The 20372-nt window shown below is 34.2% G+C and overlaps 1 protein-coding gene across 18 annotated transcripts in view; it reads right to left on the reverse strand.

Moving 5' to 3' along the window:
• Positions 1-20372, reverse strand: part of PLCB4 (phospholipase C beta 4) — a 517486-nt gene that overhangs the window by 57461 nt on the left and 439653 nt on the right. For all 18 annotated transcript variants that reach the window (XM_074209475.1, XM_074209467.1, XM_074209461.1 and 15 more), the window contains one exon: positions 20065-20269. In XM_074209475.1, the coding sequence (XP_074065576.1) occupies positions 20065-20269 (205 nt within the window). The remainder of the gene's footprint in view (positions 1-20064; positions 20270-20372) is intronic.

Here is a 20372-nt window from a genome sequence, read left to right on the forward strand (position 1 = left end):
ATATGCACCCTAGAATTCAGGAAAAATAATAGTCATGATCCTAGATCCTGTGACTCTAAAGGAGATGACAGCTAAGGAGTAATAGAAAGCTCTTCAAAATGAAATAAGCAATATTTATACAAAAAAATGGATCCTGATCTGGAAGAAAATGGAATTTGTTTAAAGAATATAAAATGTATAAAAAAAAAGATAAAAGGGCCATGTTCAAAAAGATGGGAGAAGTGGATGTCAGAAACTGGCAAATCTCAGAAAAAAAATCTAAAATGGATTATTGAATAGATTATTTATAGAACTTGGAAAGATATGTCAAGAAGTCTAAGACTAAGTTGTAGATACAAAGAAAGGCAGAAGACAGTCCCTGCTTTCAAAGAGTTTATAGTCTAAGGTGGGAATGATCAGTAGGAACAAAATATATGCAGAATAAACTGAGAGAATACACTAGCATTAAAGGGAATTGAGAAAGGCTTTTTGTATAAAGATTTTAGCTGAGACTTAAAGCCAGGGAAGTGGTGAATTGGAGGTGAGGAGATAGGGGACAGATAATGAAATTGTATAGAGTTGGGAGATGGAGGCCAGTGTCACTGCATCACAGAGTAGAGAGGAGGAGGAAGCTATAAAAAGACTGGAAGTGGTGATCAGTGGGAACATGCATGGGTTCACTAATAAGATCTTCAGTTGTTTTTCGTTGTGTCCAACTCTTTATTACTCCATTTGGAGCTTTGTTGGTAAAGATACTGTAGTTTGAAGTTGTCTTGGCAAACATACTGTGGTTTGCCATTTTTCTTCTTTGGTTCATTGTATAGATGAAGAAACTGAGGCAAATAGGGTTAAAGTCATTTCCAGGGTCACACAATTAGTAAGTGTCTAGGACCAGATGTGAGATCTGGAAGATGAGTCTTACTGACTCAACACTTGGCATTATATTCATTGTGCCTACTAGCTGCCCTCACTTCATAATAAATTAAATTCATTTCTATATGCTCTCTAAATTAATAATAATGATGATGATGCATTTTTATAATATTTTAAAGTTCACAAAACAGTTTCTTTAAAATTACCAATGAAGCAAATAGAGAAAATAGTATTTTACTTCTCTCCCTAATCTCTTCAAATTTAAACTATGATAAATTAATAAGGACTCCCAGTGTAGAGTTTTTATATTTGGATGCTAAAACTTCTGTAGCCTGGAGTCTCAGAAATTTGCATGGAACTGAGTGACTTGCCTAGGGTTCAATAGTTAGTATATATGAGAGGGATAAGACCTGAACCTGGCTTCTCCTGACCATGATTAAGCATTGACTATTAGACACTAAGGCAGAAAGAGAGATTAAATTACTTGTTCTGCCTTACAGGGAGTCTCAGATGCAGATCTTTCTTGATTGCAAGCGCATTACTTTGCCCACTATACTCTAATTCCTCTTGGCTATCTGGGCCTCTATTATGCCTTAGCTAGGTGATATAATGTTTGGTTCTGGAAAGACCTGAGTTCAAATTCAGTCTCAGATATTTATTAGCTGGGTTACCCCTGGTAAATCACTTAATCTTCATCTGCTTCATTTTTCTCAACTATATAATATGGGGATAATAATTCTGACAACAAATATTCAATACCTACTAAGGTTCATATATTGTGCTGTGTTAGAGATATAAAGAGAGAGGTTAAAACAATATCTGATCTTGAGGAAATCACAATTTAATGGAGGAGGCAATAGGCAAACAACTATAAGTTGTTATTTACAAGATAAATAGGAAATAATTCACAGAGAGGGAAGATACTAAGATAAAAAGGGACTGAGAAAGAATTCCTATGAAAGGGGAATTTAAAATATGGAATTTTAGTTGATAATGGAGGAAATCAGGGAAGTCAGGAGTCAGAGGTGAAGTGGCATTAAATTCCTTGCATGAGGGACAGTCACTGAAGATGCCTTAAGTCTGGAGATGATGTATCTTGTTTGAGGAACAGAAAAGAGACTATATCCCTGGGTTGAAGAGGAAGTGGTAGGGTATAAGGTAGCAGAAGACCTGAAAATTCTGTGTGTGTGTGTGTGTGTGTGTGTGTGTGTGTGTGCGCACGTGTGTGAGGCTAGATTATAATGGAACTGAATCACAAAAAGAAATTTGATTCTGGAGATGGTAGGGACTCCCTGGAGTTTATTGAAGAGGAAGATGATATAATTGGACCTTTGCTTCAGAAAAGTTATAATGGCTAAGTGGGAAATGGATTGGAGTGGGCAGAGATTTGTGATAAGTAGATCAACCACCAAGCTATAGCAATAGTTTAGGCATGAGATGAAGGTCTTTATCAGTGTGAATACAGTATTAGAGGAAAGAGAGGGCACATTTAGGACATGTTTCAAAGGAAAATTTGACAGACCTTTGGCAACAGATTGGATATTGGGGAGAATGAGAGAGAGAGAGAGAGAGAGAGAGAGAGAGAGAGAGAGAGAGACAAAGACAGAGAGAGAGAGAGAGAGAGAGAGAGAGAGAGAGAGAGAGAGAGAGAGAGAGGAGTTGGGGATGACATCTAGAATGAGATCCTAGGATATCAGAAGGATGGTGGAGTCCTGGACAATAAAAGAAAAGGGAAGAAGGGAAGTTTGGAAGGGCGGGGAACTGGTAGGGGGGAAAAGGATAATGACAAGCTTAAAATATCTACAGAACCTCAATTTTGTGATGTTTGTAGGGGTTGGACTGGAGTTCAGCAGAGAGATTAGAGATTAAATTACTCTAGATGAGTAAGTCTAAGAATCATCAGTTTGTAGATGGTAACTGAATTCATGGGGGGATGATGAGATCATCAAGTAGAATAGTAAAGAGAGAGAGAAGAGAAGAGAGTTCAGGATAGAGACTTGTGGGACACCCATAGTTAACAGGAGTGTCTTGGACAAAGATCTAGCAAAAGAGGCTGAGTACTGTGGTTAGATAAGTAGGAGAACCTAAAGAGTAGTGTCTAAAAACTTAAGATTATCATGAAGAAGAGAAAGATCAACAATGCCACAAGGCACAGAGAGTTCAAGAAAAATGTAGATTGGGAAAAGGTCATTAGATTTAGAAATTAAAAGAGCACTGATAACTTTGGACAGTGCAGGTTCAGTTGAATGATAAGAATGAGTTAAGAACAAAATGAAAGAAGATAATAGTGCCTAGCTTGTAGGGCTGTTGTGAGGATCAAATAAGACAATGCTTTCAAATTCACTTAATATAATGCCTAGTACACAGTAAGAACTTTACAAATGCTTTTCATTCCCTTTTTTTCCTTTGATTTATAGATGAAAGCTGGTAGAAAAGTCAAATTCTGAAAGAAAGCTTTGAGAACCTTTCTGTGATTAGTCTGCTTCTTCTATCAGCTTGTCATGTAGGTTGGGGACTTTGCCCCTGGGTGTTGGGATTTGGAGACTGGCAGTGATTGTGGTCCTTTACTGGGATAGAAACCACTGACTTCAGCATTTAACAGGAATAACCAGTTAAAATAAAATATACTGCCAGTGTGCTTGCATAGGATTGGTGTATCGTCCTAGCCTCTGTAAACATCTAAGAAAAACTCAAAATTTTTCTTCTAGGTATAATGAGTTTTAATATACTTATTTTAGGGTGTATACAAACTAGATAGATGATTGACTTGTTCCATATTCCAAAAGCTCAAAGACAGAGGAAAATAACTAATGTACAAAAATATCTGCAGCAGCTCTTTTTGTGGTAACAAAAAACATTGGAAACTGAATGTGTGCCCACCAATTGGGAAATGGCTGAACAAATCATGGTGGGTGAATGTGACAGAATAAAATACCACTTTGGCATAAGAAATGTTGAAAGTGATAGTTTCAGAGAAAACTGGGAAGAATAGAATGAACTCATGAAAGAATGAGATGAACAGAGCCCAGGAGCCAGAGCCAGGTTTCCATGTGTCAATGAATAGTGCAAAGAAAAATAACTTCGAAAGATTTAAGCTATCAATTCTAATTCCAAATAATTCATGATAAACCCTGCTACCTGACTCTCAACAAAGAGGTGATAGATTCAAAATACAGATTGAGACATGTTTTTTGGATATGAATATTGTGTGAAACTGCTTTGCTTGTTATGCATGTGAGTTGAAGGGGTTTTTGCCTTTTTTCTTTCTCAGGGGAAGGGAAATGAAGGGAGGAGGCAAGAGGTAGAAGACAGAGAAGGTAGATTTTTGTTTATTAAAAAATAAATTTAAAGATACTAGATAAGATGCTTGTTTTTATTAATCTACATATGATGATGTATTGTAAACCCTCAATATATGATGTATAGCATATGAGGGTATAGGGAGCAATCTTTTACATTATAATTTGTCCCATTTAATTACATTTCTAAGACAGTTTTGGATATCTTATTAAGTGAACAGTATTTTTATGTCAACTGATTCTTTCATTATCATTTTAAGGAATGTAAATATATACATAGACAGATACACACACAAACATATATATATATATTTACATACAGACATGTGTACTGGATCTCAACTTTTCATCCAAACTGAATTTTCTCTAGGATCTCTAGCAAATGTCATTAACATTGAATGTTATAAAGATTTGTTGTTGTTCTGTTTCAGTTGTGTCTAACTCTTTGTGACCCCCATTTGTGGTTTTTCTTTGCAAAGATACTGATGAGGCTTGCCATTTCCTTCCTTAGCTCATTTTGAAGATAAGGAAATTGAGATAAACAGTAAATGTCTGAGCCAGATTTAAACTCAGGAATCCTCATTCTAGGCCCACCCTCTATCCACCATGCCACCTAGCTGCTTCATGTAACAAGGTTAAAGGTTCTATGCAGTGCCTATATAATGAATCTCTCTTTTTTCATGAAATCCATCCTATAATAATATTTTATATTCTGTATGTTGTCTTGCCTTAAGTGCTTATTTTTCACTAAACTAAACTGAGATGACATTTACTATTCATATGACCTTGGACTAATCACTTAATCTGGTTTGATCTCAGTTTTCCCATTTGTAATATAAGAGAACTGGATTAGATAGCTTTTGAGGTCCCTTCCAGTTTGATAATGATACTATGATAATGGATTAAACTATGGATTACAAACTGAATCTGTGAGGTAGCACTGAAGAACAGGAAGATAATAGCAACATTAATAAGAACAATGATATGGTTTTATATGGTTCCTAAAATTTTGCAAAGCACTTTTCTTACAACTTTGCAAGGAAGGCAATTAAGGAATATTGCCCATTTAACAGAGGAAACTGTTCCTAAGAGGTTAAGTGACTTCCCTAGGGTTACAGACATAATGAATAGATAGGCTTCAAATTTATGTCTCCTGAATATGAATCTAACACTCATTCTATGACCCACAGATAAAATTCCTTCAGGTCCTTGCCCTTCTCCTATAGTGTAAGTCAGGTATTGAAGCTTTGCTATTTTTTTTAGGGTTTTTTTGCAAGGCAATCAGGTTAAGTGGCTTGCCCAAGGCCATGCAGCTAGGTAATTATTAGGTGTCTGAGGCTGGATTTGAACTTATGTACTCCTGACTCCAGGGCCAGTGCTCTATCCACTGTGCCACCTAGCTGCAAAGCTTTGCTATTTTCAAGTAAGTGCACGATGCTGAAATGAATCTTTTCTCAAAGTACAGAAACATAGATTTTAAAAAGTCTAATATGAAAACATTTGAAGACTCTGTGACTGCTACTTTACAGTCACCAAAGGTGATAATTTTAGGAGAACTTGCAGTATCAGCTACAAGAACTGTCAACCTTTTCTTATTCTGCTTAAATACCCCCCAAATTTTTGATTTATTGGAGAGATTTTAAAAAGCATTGCTATAGTAGACAAGTTTCATTATTATTATTATTTTAAAAATTACTCAAAGAACAGAAAATACTAAAAATAGAATTTTTTGAAAAAAGTCATATCATCCTTCTATACTATGATTCAACAATAGTTATAACAACCCTTTTAAAAAGCACATCTTCACAGCTTTAGTCAATTATATTTTAGTTTGCCTTTTCAGTGAGCAACTCATGTATGAACTAATTACATAGAAACTGATCTTTAGGCAGGTGCCTCATATGATATTTTGTAGTGCAAGAATATTTAGAATCTGTAATTAATTTAAATAGCTTCTCTTTAGGAGTTTAAATAGCTTCTCTTTAGGAGTCTTAAGATCATAGACAGTAGAAGCATTGATGCTGTACTCATCTAACCACACTACCTATCTTCATTCTTTTTCAACTAAGTAGATACAGAAGTTCATATAAGGTAGGTATGAACTTTTACGTAACCATATTCTGAATTTTTCCTTTCTTTGAAGGAAGGCTGGTATTTATATGAAAGGATACCTTTAATCCAGTGACACTGTCCTCTTGGTTATTTCATGTCTTCTTTGGAGACACTTTTATCTGCAGGGCTTCTGTACAATAGATAAGGTGCACTCTTTCCTAGACAAATATACTTTTGTATGACACATGATATTTAGGAACTGAATAGAAATTAAGAAAATGAAAGCCTTCACTACACTTTTCCAACAAATATAATTTCTATTTCTTTTCTAGCTTGCTTAAATCATGTTAATAGTTATCAATGGCTACTTTCTCTATGGCCAATAATACTAATAAAAATAAGAAATCAGATAGTGAGGTGCAGGAGTGGTTAGGGTTGGAGTCAAGAATTGAAGAGTAAGAAAAACACTGAGCTTTGTGAAATTGTGTCAGTCATTTACTCTTTTTCAAACTCAATTTCCTCATCTGTAAAATAGGGATGATAATGGCCCCACCTAACAAGGCTATTGGTAAGGACTTAAAGTGCTATATAAATGCTGGGTACAATTTAATTTTTCATAATTATTAATAAGAAGATGAAGAATAGCAACTCACATTTCTATTATTCTTTAAAATAGGTAAAATACTTTTCTCACAATCCTGAGACTTGGCAGTAAAAGGATTATCATCCCTTTTCTATAGATGACAAAACTGGGAGGATGATTATCATGAGATATTTTCAGAAGAATTGCAACTCTTCTGGAGTTTAGGGATTTTGGAGGGATGGTATCTGAATACTAGATATTTTATATATTCTTTTTTCCCCTAAAAATGAATTTTTTTCCCTCATAAAAATGAAATGCAAAAATAAAACAAACCATGAGATATTGCTTACTTATGGAGAGAATTAGAAAAAATTAATAGTTCATTAAGTCTTTCAAAGAGTTTGCAAATCCAGAGTCCAAAACAAAAAAAAAAAAGTAGTATCATCGAAAAACAAGTTAGCAGAGAGAAACCAGGCACTATCCCTAAGGTCTCCTGGCTTTTCCTCAGAACTAACATGGATCAAGCCTCTTAACAGAATATGATTCTGCAAAACAGAAAAAACAACCCTAGAAGAACATCTACCAATAAGATCTGTCTCAGGGGAATGTGGGTGAATGGGGCAGTGAGCAGAGAACCAGCACAGATTGGGGGTGGGGGGAGGCACAGGGACTAACCTGAGAACAGCTTCAGAAGGTTTGGCTGTGTGAGCAGTAGTCAGGAGAGCTCCAGCATAGTGGGTAGAAATTAATCTACTCAGCTCCACTGCTCTGGAAGACCAGGGCAAGTCCCCTATTTTTAGCAAAATCCCCCTGTTTCTAGTTGAGCCCCCCATCCCTGTGGGAGAAAGTGACTCTTCCCAATACAAACACAATAACAACTCTCCCCACCCCCAGATTCAAATGTGGGCAGCAGAATTCCCTCAATACTGAGTGAGGATTAAGAAGATTAGCTATCTAGTCTGAGGAGCTAGACCACATTGTTCAAGGATGATCAGATGTTGTGCCCTCCACCCCCCTCCCCCCAACCCCAGAGAACTCAATCACCACTCCCTAATGGGAGTTCCTACTCCCAGTGAGTAAAGCCTCTAGGGATTTCAACACCAAAGGTCTGTGAACCAGGTCTTCCCCCAACACAAGATCCTAGGAAGATGAAGAAAAGCTTCAGGGGGAGGTGCATTGAAAGTTACCTTGAAGACAAAGACCCTAACTCAGAGAGATCTAGAACTTCTGAAGAGAATATGAATTAGTCTCTGGCACAAAGAGGCTTTTTAGTAGAGATCAGGAAGGAGTTTAAAAATCAATTGGAGGGGCAGCTAGGTAGCATAGTGGATAAAGCACCAGCCTTGGAGTCAGAAAGACCTGGGTTCAAATCTAGTCTCAGACACTTAATAATTACCTAGCTGTGTGGCCTTGGGCAAGCCATTTAACCCCATTTGCCTTGCAAAAAAAACCCTAAAAAATAATTCTGTCAGAACTATAATTTGGGAAATGGAAAGCTCCTTCAAAAATAGAATTGAACAATTGCAAAAGGAGTTGCAAAATGAAGAAAATTCTTCTCTAAAAAAATAAAAGAATGAAATCTGTGGAAACTAATGACTTCATGAGACAACAAGAATCTGTTAAATAAACCCTAAAAATTGAAAAAATTGAAGAAAATATAAAATACCTCATCAGATCAACAACTGAACTAGAGGAAAGATTCAGGAGAAACAATTTAAGAATCATTGGGCTTCCTGAAACAATGAGAGAAAAAAAAGCCTGGTCTTCATATTTTGGGATATATATTAAAGGAAAATTGTCCTAATATCATGGAACCAGAGGGAAAAATAGTTATTGAAAGAATACATCCAACACTTCCTGAACTGAAAGGGAGTACAAAATGAAAACACCAAGGAATATTGTGGCCAAATTCCAGAACTATCTGATAAGAGAGAAAATCCTGTAAGCAGCAAGAAAAAACAATTCAAATACCAAGAAGCCACAGTAAGGATTACACAAGACTTGGCTCCATCAACCATTAGAAGAGCTTGGAATATGATATTTGGAAGAGCAAGGGAGCTTGGAATGCAGCCAAGAATTCACTATCTGGCAAGACTGAGCCTTCTCTTCAAGGGGAAAAGATGGACATTTAATGAAATATGAGATTTCCAACTTTACCTGATGAAAATATCAGAGGTAAATAGAAAATTCAGACTTCAAACAGGAGAATCAAGAGATACATGAAAAGGTAAAAAAAAAAAAGGAAAAGAAAAAACTGTTTTCCATTAAGATGCAATTGGGTATTTCCCCACATGGGAGAAAAATTCTCATGTCTTGAGAACTGTAACTCTATTAGAGAGAATATAGTTAGCCAGAAGTAATGGACACACATGACTTCTCCATGACTCCACAACTGATAGAATGATCTAAAACCATTATCTCATAATGTCTCTCTCATCACACTCAATTTGGATCAATGTATACCATGGAAATAATGTAGACTGACAAATTGCCTTCTGTTGGGGGGTGGTAAGTTAGATTAAGGGAAAAATTTGTAATACTCAAAATAAAATCTTTAATAAAAATTATAAAAAAATAAAAATAAAAACATCTCCTAAAAAAGGGGGGGAAGTAAAGAGATGGAAGAATGGAGGCGATTGAATGGAAAAAAATCACATTACATGAAGAGGTACAAAGGACCTATTGCAGTAGGGACGAAGAAGGAAGGAGGTGAGAACCACTTGAATCTGACTCTCATTTGGCTCAAAGAAGGAGTAACAGATATACTCTGTTATGTTAAGAAACTTATCTTACCTTTCAAGTGTTAAATGGGGAAAGAGGAGGGGACAGGAAAAGAAAAACTAATAGAAGGAAGGGAAGGAAGAAGGGGCAAAGGGAAAGGGGAAAGAGGAAGTAGGTTGGCTATAAGGGGGCAAACACACTAAAGGAAGTGGTATTCAGAAGGAAAATGCAGGGCAATATGGATAAGGTGAAAAAAGGGGAAAAAGACAAACAGAGGGAAGATAGCATGGAGGGCAATAAAGAGGTAATAATTATAACTTTGAATGTGAATGGAATGAACTCTCCCATAAAAAGTAAGCAAATAGCAGAATGGATTAAAAATCATAATTCTGCAATATGCTGCTTACAAGAAACTCATTTGAGCAGAGAGATACATATAGAGTAAAGTAAAAGGTTGGAGCAGAATATATATTTTGCTTCAGCTAAAGTGAAAAAGGTCAGGGTAGCAAATCTTGTCTCAGACAAAGCAACTACAAAAATAGATCTCATTAAAGGGATATGGAAGGAAACTCTTAAAAGGTAGCAATGAAGCAATTTCATTAGTAAATATACATGCCAAGTGAAAGAACATCCAAATTCTTAGAGAAGTTGAATGAGTTACAGGAAGACATAGATACCAAAACTCTACTGGTGGGAGATGTCAATCTCCCTCTCTCAGATTTAGATATATATAACCATAAAATAAACAAGAAGGAAGTTAAAGAGGTAATAGAATGTTAGAAAACCTAGATGTTATAAAGATGTCTTTGGAGAAAACTGAATGGGAATAGAAAGGAAAATACTTTCTTTTTTCTGCAGTACAGCACTTACACAAAAACTGATAATATACTAAGGCAAAAATCTCATAATCAAATGAAGATAGGTAGAAATAGTAAATACTTTCTTTTCAGATCATATTGAAATAAAAATCACATGCAATAATGGTCCATGGAGAGATATACTTAAAACTAATTGGAAACACAATAATCTCATTTTAAAGACTGAGTGTATCAAATAATAAATTATATAGTTAATGATTTCATCCTAGATAATGACAATTCTGAAACTACATATCAAAACTTATGGGATATAGCCAAAGCAGTTATTAGGACAGATATGTTATCTTTACATGCTTACATGAATAAAATAGAGGAGGAGATCAATGAACTAAGCATGCACCTAAAAAAATTAGAGAAAGAACAAATTAAGCCCCCCCCCCAATTAAATACTTGGAAATTCTAGCAATTAAAGGATAAATTAATAAAATTGAAAGCAAGAAAACTATTGAACTAATAAATAAAACCAAGAGCTGATTCTATGAAAAAACCCAATAAAATTGATAAACCTTTGGTTAATTTCATTTTAAAAAAGAAAACCAAATTACTAGTAGAAAAAAAAATGAAAAAGTGAACTCATCACTAATGAGGAGGAAATTAAATAATAATTCAGAACTTTTTCCCAACTGTATGGCAATAAATTTGATAATCTAAGTAAACTGGATGAATATTTACAAAAATACAACTTTCCCCAGGTTAAATGAAGAGGAAATTAAATACCTAAATAACCCTATCTCAGAGAAAGAAATTCATCAAGCTATCATTGATTCATCAACCCAAAGAAAATATCTTCAGGACCCAATGAATTCTATCAAACATTTAAGGAACAATTGGTTCCAATTCTATATAAAAATCTTTGGAAAAATAAGTGAAGACAGAACTCTGCTTAATTCCTTCTATGATACCCATATGGTGCTGATACCTAAGCCAGGAAGAGTCAAAACAGAGAAAGAAAAAATTCTAGGTTAATTTCCCTATAATGAATATGGATGAAAAAATCTTTAAAAAATCTTAGTAAAGCAAGTGCAGCAAGTTATGACTGGGATAATATACTATGATCAAGCAGGTTTTATTCCAGGAATGAAGGATTGGTTCAATATTAAGAAAAGTGTTAGTATAATTGACTATATCAATAACAAACCCATCAGAAATCATATGATTATGTCAATAGGTGCTGAAAAAGCCTTTGACAAAATATAGTACCCATTCCTACTAAAAACTCTAGAGAACATAGGAATAAATGAATTGTTTTTTTAGAATGATAAGCAGTACCTATCTAAAACCATCAACAAGTGTTATATGCAATGGGGATAAGCTAGAGGCGTTCCCAATAAGATCAGGGGTGAAACAAGGATGTTTGTTATCACCACCACTATTCAGTATTATATTAGAAAAGTTAGCTTCAGCAATAAGAGAAGAAAAAGAAATTGAATTAGTTAGAATTGGGAAGGAAGAAAAAAACTCTCATTTTTTTGCAGATGACATGATGGTATACTAGAGAAACCTAAAAAATCATCTTAAAAATGCCTAGAAACAATTAGCAACTTTAGCAAAGGCGCAGGATATAAAATAAACTCAAACAAATCCTCAGCATTTCTATATATTACTAGAAAGACAGCAGCAAGAGCTAGAAAGAGAAATCCCATTTAAAGTAAATAGACAGTATATAATACTTAGGAGTCTACCTTCCAAGGCAGACTCAAAAACTCTATGAAAACAACTATAAAACACTTCACACAAATAAAATCAGCATTAAACAACTGGGCAAATATAAACTGCTCATGGAAAGACTGAGTTAATATAATAAAAATGCCAATTCTACCTAAATCAAACTATTGTATAGTGTTTATGAACTAGAAAAAATTGAAACTTAATTCATACAGAGAAACTAAAAGTCAAGAATATCAAGGGATTTAATGAAGAAAAGTGCAAATGAAGATGGCTTAGCCTTACTAGGTCTAAAATACTATTATAAAGTATCAGTCATCAAAACTGCCTTGTACTGGCTAATAAATAAAGTTGTGGATCAGTAGAATAGACTAGATACGAAAGAGATAGCAGGAAATGATTATAATAATCTGCTGCTTGATAAACAAAGAGCCCAGATTCTGAAATAAGAACACTCTCTTCGATAAAAACTGTTGGGAAAATTGGAAATTAGTATGGCAGAAACTTGGATTAGATAAACATCTCATATCCTATACCAAGATAAGATCAAAATGGGTGCAGGATTTAGATATATAAGACAATATTATAAGCAAACTAGGAGATCAAGGAATAGTTTGCCTGTCAAATCTATGGTAAGGGAAGTAATTTATGACCAAAGAAGAGATAGAAAACATCATTAAAACAAATTGGATAGTTTGATTACATTAAATTAAAGAGCTTTTGCACAAACAAAACCACTTTAACCAAGATCAAAGAAATGTAGTAAATTGGGAAACATTTTTTTACAACTAGTATTTCTGACAAAGGATTCATTTCTAAAATATATAGAGACAACTGAATCAAATTTGTAAAAAAAATAACCAAGCCATTCCTCAATTGATAAATGGTCAAAGGATAAGCAAAAGTAATTTACAGAAGAGGAAATCAAAGCAGTCCATAGTCATATGAAATACTGAAATATAATCATTACTGATTACAGAGATGCAAATTAAAGTATCTCTGAAGTTCCACCTCACACCTAGCAGTTTGGCCAATGTGACCAGAAAGGAAAATGATCAATGTAGGATGGTATGTGGAAAATCTGGGACACTAATACTTTGTTGGTGGAGCTGTGAACTCATCCAACCTTTCTGGGGAGCAATATGGAATTATGCCCAAAGGGCAATAAAAATGTGCATAGTCTTTGTTCTAGCAATACCACTACTGGGTCTATATCCTGAAAAGATCATGAAAAAATGGTAAAAATATCATTTGTGCAAAAATATTCATAGCAGCCCTGTTAGGAATTGGAAGGAGCTAAGAACTATTCAGGGAGCATAGTGATGTGAACTCAAGGAAAAAGACTTGAAAATGACATTTAAACTTAATGATGAAGCTCTGGTGCTATTGAAAGCATCATTTTAGCTCACATTTTTTTATGATCCCACTCCTAGGCATCCAGAAAAAAATTTTAAAAATGGTAAGTGATCAAATGCAACAGTGGGTGAGAAGAAACACTGAGGACTCATTTAATATTTATTAGTACTGGAACTGTTTCCAGGTTTTGGCAGCAAGATAAGTACACCTTTTCTCTAGGGCAGTGATATTTCACTCTAATGCAAAGCTGCAATAAGTAAATAATATCTTCATCTCCTTTTGTATTCTGTGATAAAGCAGCCAAAAACAATTTCTTAATATATTTTATTTCTTAAAAAATTGATTTTCTTTAAAAAGGGGGGGCTCTATATATTTTATTGATAGCCAATACAATTTTATTAAAGAAAGAAAAATGAAAGATTTCTTAATTTGTTCACAGAAATTTCATTTGGGTCACCATTTTCCTAAATTATATCTGTTGCTTCCTCATTAAACATTTAGTTTTTCAAAAAAACAAAATTTTGCCAGAGGCTACTGAAATAGATAGATTATGTCCATGGTATTGATCGACTATACTCCTGGAGCAATGCTCTTAAGTGACAGTTACATAGAAAACCACAATAACTAAGGAGATGAGGGCTATGGGAAAAACATTTCTTGACCTTCCTTAATCACATGAAGGATGTAACATGTATATATGTTTGTTCTTTGACATTTTCATAAATGTTTTATTTGAGACAGATGAGAAGATAGTAGATGTAGAAGTACCTGGTTTGTGAAGAGTGGGAGCAGTGGATTCAAAGAATGTTAGTCAATAATTTGTAATTAAACTGGTATGAACACAATTTTATATATGGAACAACTCAGTATCAACTAGCTCCTTTTCAGTCTTTTTTATAGGTTCTTCATCCCTATTATATCCTGAAAATGTGGATGTCTCATGGACTTTTGCCTGAGATTCCTTCTCTTTTTGTATTATTGCTATCTCATCTGGTTTCCCTAATAACTCCCAAGGATTTAATTATCATCATTAAGCAGATGATTTCAAGATCTAGGTATCAGTCTTCTGATTTATAGTCCCAATTATCAGCTGACTCTTGGGATTTCAAATTAATTGTCTTGTAGATATCTTCACATATTTAAAAAAAAGAAAAAAAATCTATTCCCAAACTCAAATGTCTAAATGAATTTCCCTATTGCCATCAAGATTATCAATATTCATTCCTTCAGTCACTTATGTTTGCAACCTCACTGACACCATTTCTCACATTCACTTACCCCATGTATCTAATCAATTACCAAATTTTGTCATTTCTTTCCCTACCTATAACTTTTCTTCTCTCCACTTATAGTCAACATGCTGGATGGAGCCCTCTCTCATGGACTATTGCAGGTCTTCTGGTTAGTCTCCTTGCCTCAAGTCTGATGTTCCTCCAAGCTTTCTTTTATTCAGCTACCAAAGTGCTTTTCCTAAAATATAGATCTATTTTATTTCCTCTTTCTACAAACTCCAATGGCTCCCTATTACATCTAGGCTCAAATATTAAGTCCTCTTGGCGACTTGGTCCATTCTGTCTTCCAGGCTGTTAACACATTACTTCCCTTGATATACTCAATGATCCAGCCACATTGGCTTAGTTACTAATCCTCACATATGATGTTCCATTTTCTAACTCTATGTTTTTACCTTGCTTGTCTCCTATTAAAGGAATGCTACTTCTCCTTAACCTCTGCATTATCAAGTACTTGAATTTTAAAAGAACTCAGCTCAACCTCCAGAAGAAGGCTTTGTCTTGTATTCTCAGGTGTGAATACCTCTAAGACTACATTCCACCTACTCTCTGTGTAGGAATTTAGGCATACTCATCTCTTCCATTAAAATGTAAGTTCCCGGAGGGAAAGGACAGTTTCTGCTTTTTGTCTGCATCTCAATGTCTGACATATGGCAAATACTTCATAAGTGCTACTAATTCATTGGTTGATGATTTTAGAATGATTCCATAAAATGCAACGCCAATTATCTATCTAGTTCTAGAGAGATTAACAGTGTTTGTTACCATCTTTTGGACAATAGAATAGAAATATGTTTTCTCATTAATCCTTTTTCTATGGTTTAATAACTTACATAGGAAAACCCAAACTGTCCAAAAATGCCTGCTGTCCAGACTGTGTTATAAAGGTAAACCCCAAACCTACCAACATATGGGTTAATACTGAATTGATCCTTCAGTCAATGTCTTAATTAGGCACTTCAATGCACAATAATAACTTATATTTAGGAAACCAGGCAGTACTTTATGTATGTATGTATTCATGTATGTATGTATGTTTTTATTTATTTTTAGTTTTTGCAAGGCAATGGGGTTAAGTGATTTGCCCAAGGCCACACGGCTAGGTAATTATTACATGTCTGAGGCCGGATTTGAACTCAGGTACTCCTGACTCCAAGGCCAGTGCTCTATCCACTGCACCACCTAGCTACCCAGCCAGGCAGCACTTTAAATGATCTCAGACTATTCCCTGATATGAAACATAACATCTTTTTAATGCCTAAATACCTAAATAGGTACTACTATATGAATGAGAATCTTGGAACCTCACAATCTGTGAACAAGTAGAAATGGTAATGGCCTAAAAGGCAATAAAGAGACTCATGATAACATAGTATAACGGAGGATTCTGCATATTAACAATACACAAGAAATGGTACTTGAAACATTATCTGAGAATGCAGGAACAAAAAGGGAGACTGTCCATTTGACAGTGAGGGATAACAGATGGACAATTTGGGGAGTGAGGAACTAGTAAATGGACATAAGTAGATTTCTTCTGGCAGATTTAAGGGGGGACAAGAATTGCACAAGATGTATCATTTGAATAAATACTTATATTTGATGAAATCACAAAAATTTCAACTTACTGAAGCTTTACTAATCTTTAAAATAAATTTTTTAATAGTTATGCAGTCCATGGGGTTCTTGGGTTTTAATGATAGACAATAACATTATTAAGATATTTAAAATCTGATTCTTCTTGGCTGAGAGTGAATTAAACACTTTTTTAAACTGGACATTCTTTAATATGGAAATAAACAATGGACTTTAGAATTATTAAGAATAGAGAAGATCAAATATAAATGAAGAATATTTGAGATTTTTTCTACATTAGCAAAGTAGCTAGTTATGAAATAGCTTTTTTTTGGTAATATATCTTTTTTTCCTTTTGGTCTCAGCAACAGCTCTTTAAAGCAGGCACCATTTTTATCTTTTTTATCTTTTTTTAATCTTTTTTTTCTTTTTATCTTTTTTTTTCATTTTTATCTTTTTTTCTTTGTATCCTCAATAACTACAATAGTGTATTCCATATAGAAATATCAAATTGAATCAAATTGAAGAGCAATGCAAAATGTCTCACAAAAACAAACTGTGAATAGTGTAAACCTGAATAGCACCAATTTCTCATGAATTTTATTGGTTTATTGAAATCATTTATTGACCTATCTGAATAGGATGGTAGGTGTCTTATAGAATTTATGTAAACATTTAGAGTGGATCCATTCACAGGATTTCAATTTCATAGAAAGAATATTTCTCTACATGGTAAAGTCATTTTTGGAAACTTAGTAAGTTCCTTTGAGGATATTTTATTTGTCATGAGAAAAAATAATGGTAGAGAAAGTTTTAATTAAATATTTTGTAATCCATAGTAGCATAAAGACCTCTGATATGTCCTTAGAAGTCAAAAGCTAAGTTAAGAACTGAAATTGAACATGCTGAATGACCCTCAAAGAACCAATGTGCTCTCTTGAAAATTAGGAACAAATTTCAGAAACTGCAATCTTATGCTGTCAAAGAGAGGCTTGATTTTCCAAATGAGTCAAATTGTTCACAAGGAGCACGGAATTTATTTAAACATATTGTCAAATAAAAATGTATTTCCTTTGCCCATTTTTTTTTGCAAGGCAGTGGGGTTAAGTGACTTGCCCAAGTTCACATAGCCACATAATTATTAAATGTTTGAACTCGGGCTTGAACTCATGTCCTCCTGATTCCAGGGCCTCTATCCACTTTGCCACCACCTGACCCTGTCCATATTTTTAAAATGTATTATTTTATATGTCACATTAAAAAAAGATGGTTACTTCTTAGAACTGAAGCTTAATTCTCTATGTAAAATCTTCATCCTGAGTTATTTTCCTGACTTCTGTACAGTAGATTCCCCTATATCCTTAGCAGGAAAGAATCTCCATAAACTCCCATTACCCCAGGTAAACTGTAGTGCTTCTGCTCATGACTTTTCTACAGAGAATTATGACATGTCAGGAGTTGGAAGTTTCATTTTGAATTTGTTCTTTGGAATTGACCAAAGTGTGTAAATACAATGCTTTGGATACAAAAAACTAAGATGATAAATTTGAGAATTTCACAAAATACAATATAGAAAGCATTCATTTGTGGTTTTCTAAGTCAATATGCTGCCTGAAGGAATTTGTTTCTAATTGAATTTGACACCACTGTTTTAAACCATTCTCCTTTAGTGGTGATTTTGCATCTGACATAAAGATAAGTCAGAACTTAATCTGAGATTTGTACATGCAAGGATTTCAAAGACATTTGATACTCTGATTTTCATGGATCTAGTTTCCTACAAATTTTCATTTTAATAGATGAAGAGTTGAAATGAATTCTCAGTGCCCAAATCAATGGCTTATTCTTGATTATACCAAAGGACTGCATAATAAACTAAAGAGATGGAAAGTCCCATTCTACTTTTGAATTAAACTTCTCTAAGGTTCCAACAACTTTGACCTTGAAGGTCAAATATTGGTGAACATTAAATTTAAGACTAAATAGTTAACTGCAAGTTCATTAACAGAATGGATAGACATGGATTCCAATTATAATGTCCATTATGCTAAATTAAACAAACTTGAAAAAAAGTGTTAGGATTAGGGATAATAACCCAAATCTTTATTAAATGAAGAATGAAAATTTTCTCATTAGACCTAAACACTTTTGGACCAAGTCTAGAAAGTTCTAAATCACCTGCAGAACCCATGCAGATCTTATTTATCTAGCACAATGAAATAGTCCACTTAAGTAAATTTTATAAATAAATTAAGCTTAACCTACTCTCAAGATTAAAAATTTAACTACTTTTAATGGAAACATTTCTAAAATGCATCACATTTTTCTTGTATTCTTAAACAGAGAACAGAGAACATAATTTAACCTGCTCTTGCTGACTCAGTAAGCACTATAAATAGTACATAATTAGTATTTTGTGTTGTAATACAGTGACACGCTCTTGGGTGGTTGAGGTGTGTAGGACTTTTTAATACATTGGTACACACAGTATAGCTCCTAAGAATTCTTCAAACTGTTTGCGAGAGTTCTATATCCTCCCCCCGCCTTCTATTTTCCCTCATTTAAAAAAAAAATCCCTTCTGATCTGCTGTTTTATTTTACAGATTGCTGTTTAGATGAGACTTAGAAACTGAATTTGCTTCTCTAACAGACAAGTTTTGGCCACTCAGAAATTTCTTTTGCTTCTTGCTAGTTTAGGAGAATGTTGAAATTGGTAAAGTTACTGTTACTGGAAGCATAAATTATAGATAAATTCAATATTAATTAATTGAATTAATTAAACACTCATCCAGTTCAAGATTCTTTGTAATGTGCTTAGAAAATATAAAGTGGTTGCTTTTATTTTATTGGAGAGAGATGAGAATCAATGAAGACAACAAATATTGACTGGATGATACATATGCATGCTTGGACAAGATGCAATCTTGTTGGGCTTTTATTTCTCAATTAATAGAATGACAATACTGGGTTACCTCATCATTACAATACTATAATCCATGATTATGCTAAAATCATTGCAATGCCCTAGTTGATAGATTTTGAAAATCTGGATTGACTGAATATTTGATTATTGTTTTGTTAATCATTACTAAGTGTAAGTATGTAATTTTTAAAATGAATTCAGTTGAGGTTTAGCAGTTTACTGTGGTTTTTGGTACACAGCTTTTTCCAAATTTTTGCAGTAAACCTTGAACGTGTCCTAGTTTAATGATTGATAAAACTACTGTTAAAGCAGCAATTGCTTATGGATGTGAAGGAAAACTCAGTCATAGAGATGGATGAATTCAAGTTACATCTATTGGTAAGATTGTGTGTAGATGATACCACTCAGGAAGAGCTGACTTGACTTTTTATTCCTTGGTTTGCTTTGATTGCCAGAGTGGCTTATCAAATAGATTTGTTAGGGAAGACAACTAGATAAGCAACTTCTAGAAGGGCCTTCTGATCTAGTTCAAAACTTCCCATTTTATCATATAATAGTGAAGTCTAAACAGGGTAAATAATTTATGCAAAGTCATTTTATTTGTTAGTAGAACTCAATGTGGTACAGGAAAAATTGTCATATTTGAGTCAGAGTATCTGAATTCAGATCACATTGTGACAATTACCAGTGTGACTTCAGGTATGTTAATTGATCTCTCTGAGCCTATTTCTTCAAAGTAAAATGAAGTTTCCAGACTATATGACCTTGCATTTCTAAATATATGAACCTGTTGTTTTGGAAGTTGTTCAAATTCTTAACCTTTGGAAAAACCTACGTGTCATAATCCATTTGCAAATGTTTACCTTACCTCCAAAACCATCCGGCACATATGTTTTAAGCACAATGTTGCAGAAAACAGTTGGCAGTGATAATGGTTTATTCCCTTCATTTCGAAGAGAAATGTGTCTGTAGCCTGCCTGGAGGCCATCAAGGGGGAGTATTCTTTGACCAATCAGCTTGTTGTTGTCATCATACACAGCTATTCTCAAGACAGCCAAATCAGGGAGGATAACCTGTCAATCAAAGAAAAGGAGTATTCACAGACCTAAATAATAGTTTCAGTTCCCAAGTGTCTTTGTTCTACTTACTTGGGGCCCCAAGTATAGCTTTGGCTAC

The sequence above is a fragment of the Macrotis lagotis genome, chromosome 1, assembly GCF_037893015.1.
Source record: "Macrotis lagotis isolate mMagLag1 chromosome 1, bilby.v1.9.chrom.fasta, whole genome shotgun sequence".
In the NCBI taxonomy this organism is placed as follows: domain Eukaryota; kingdom Metazoa; phylum Chordata; class Mammalia; order Peramelemorphia; family Peramelidae; genus Macrotis; species Macrotis lagotis.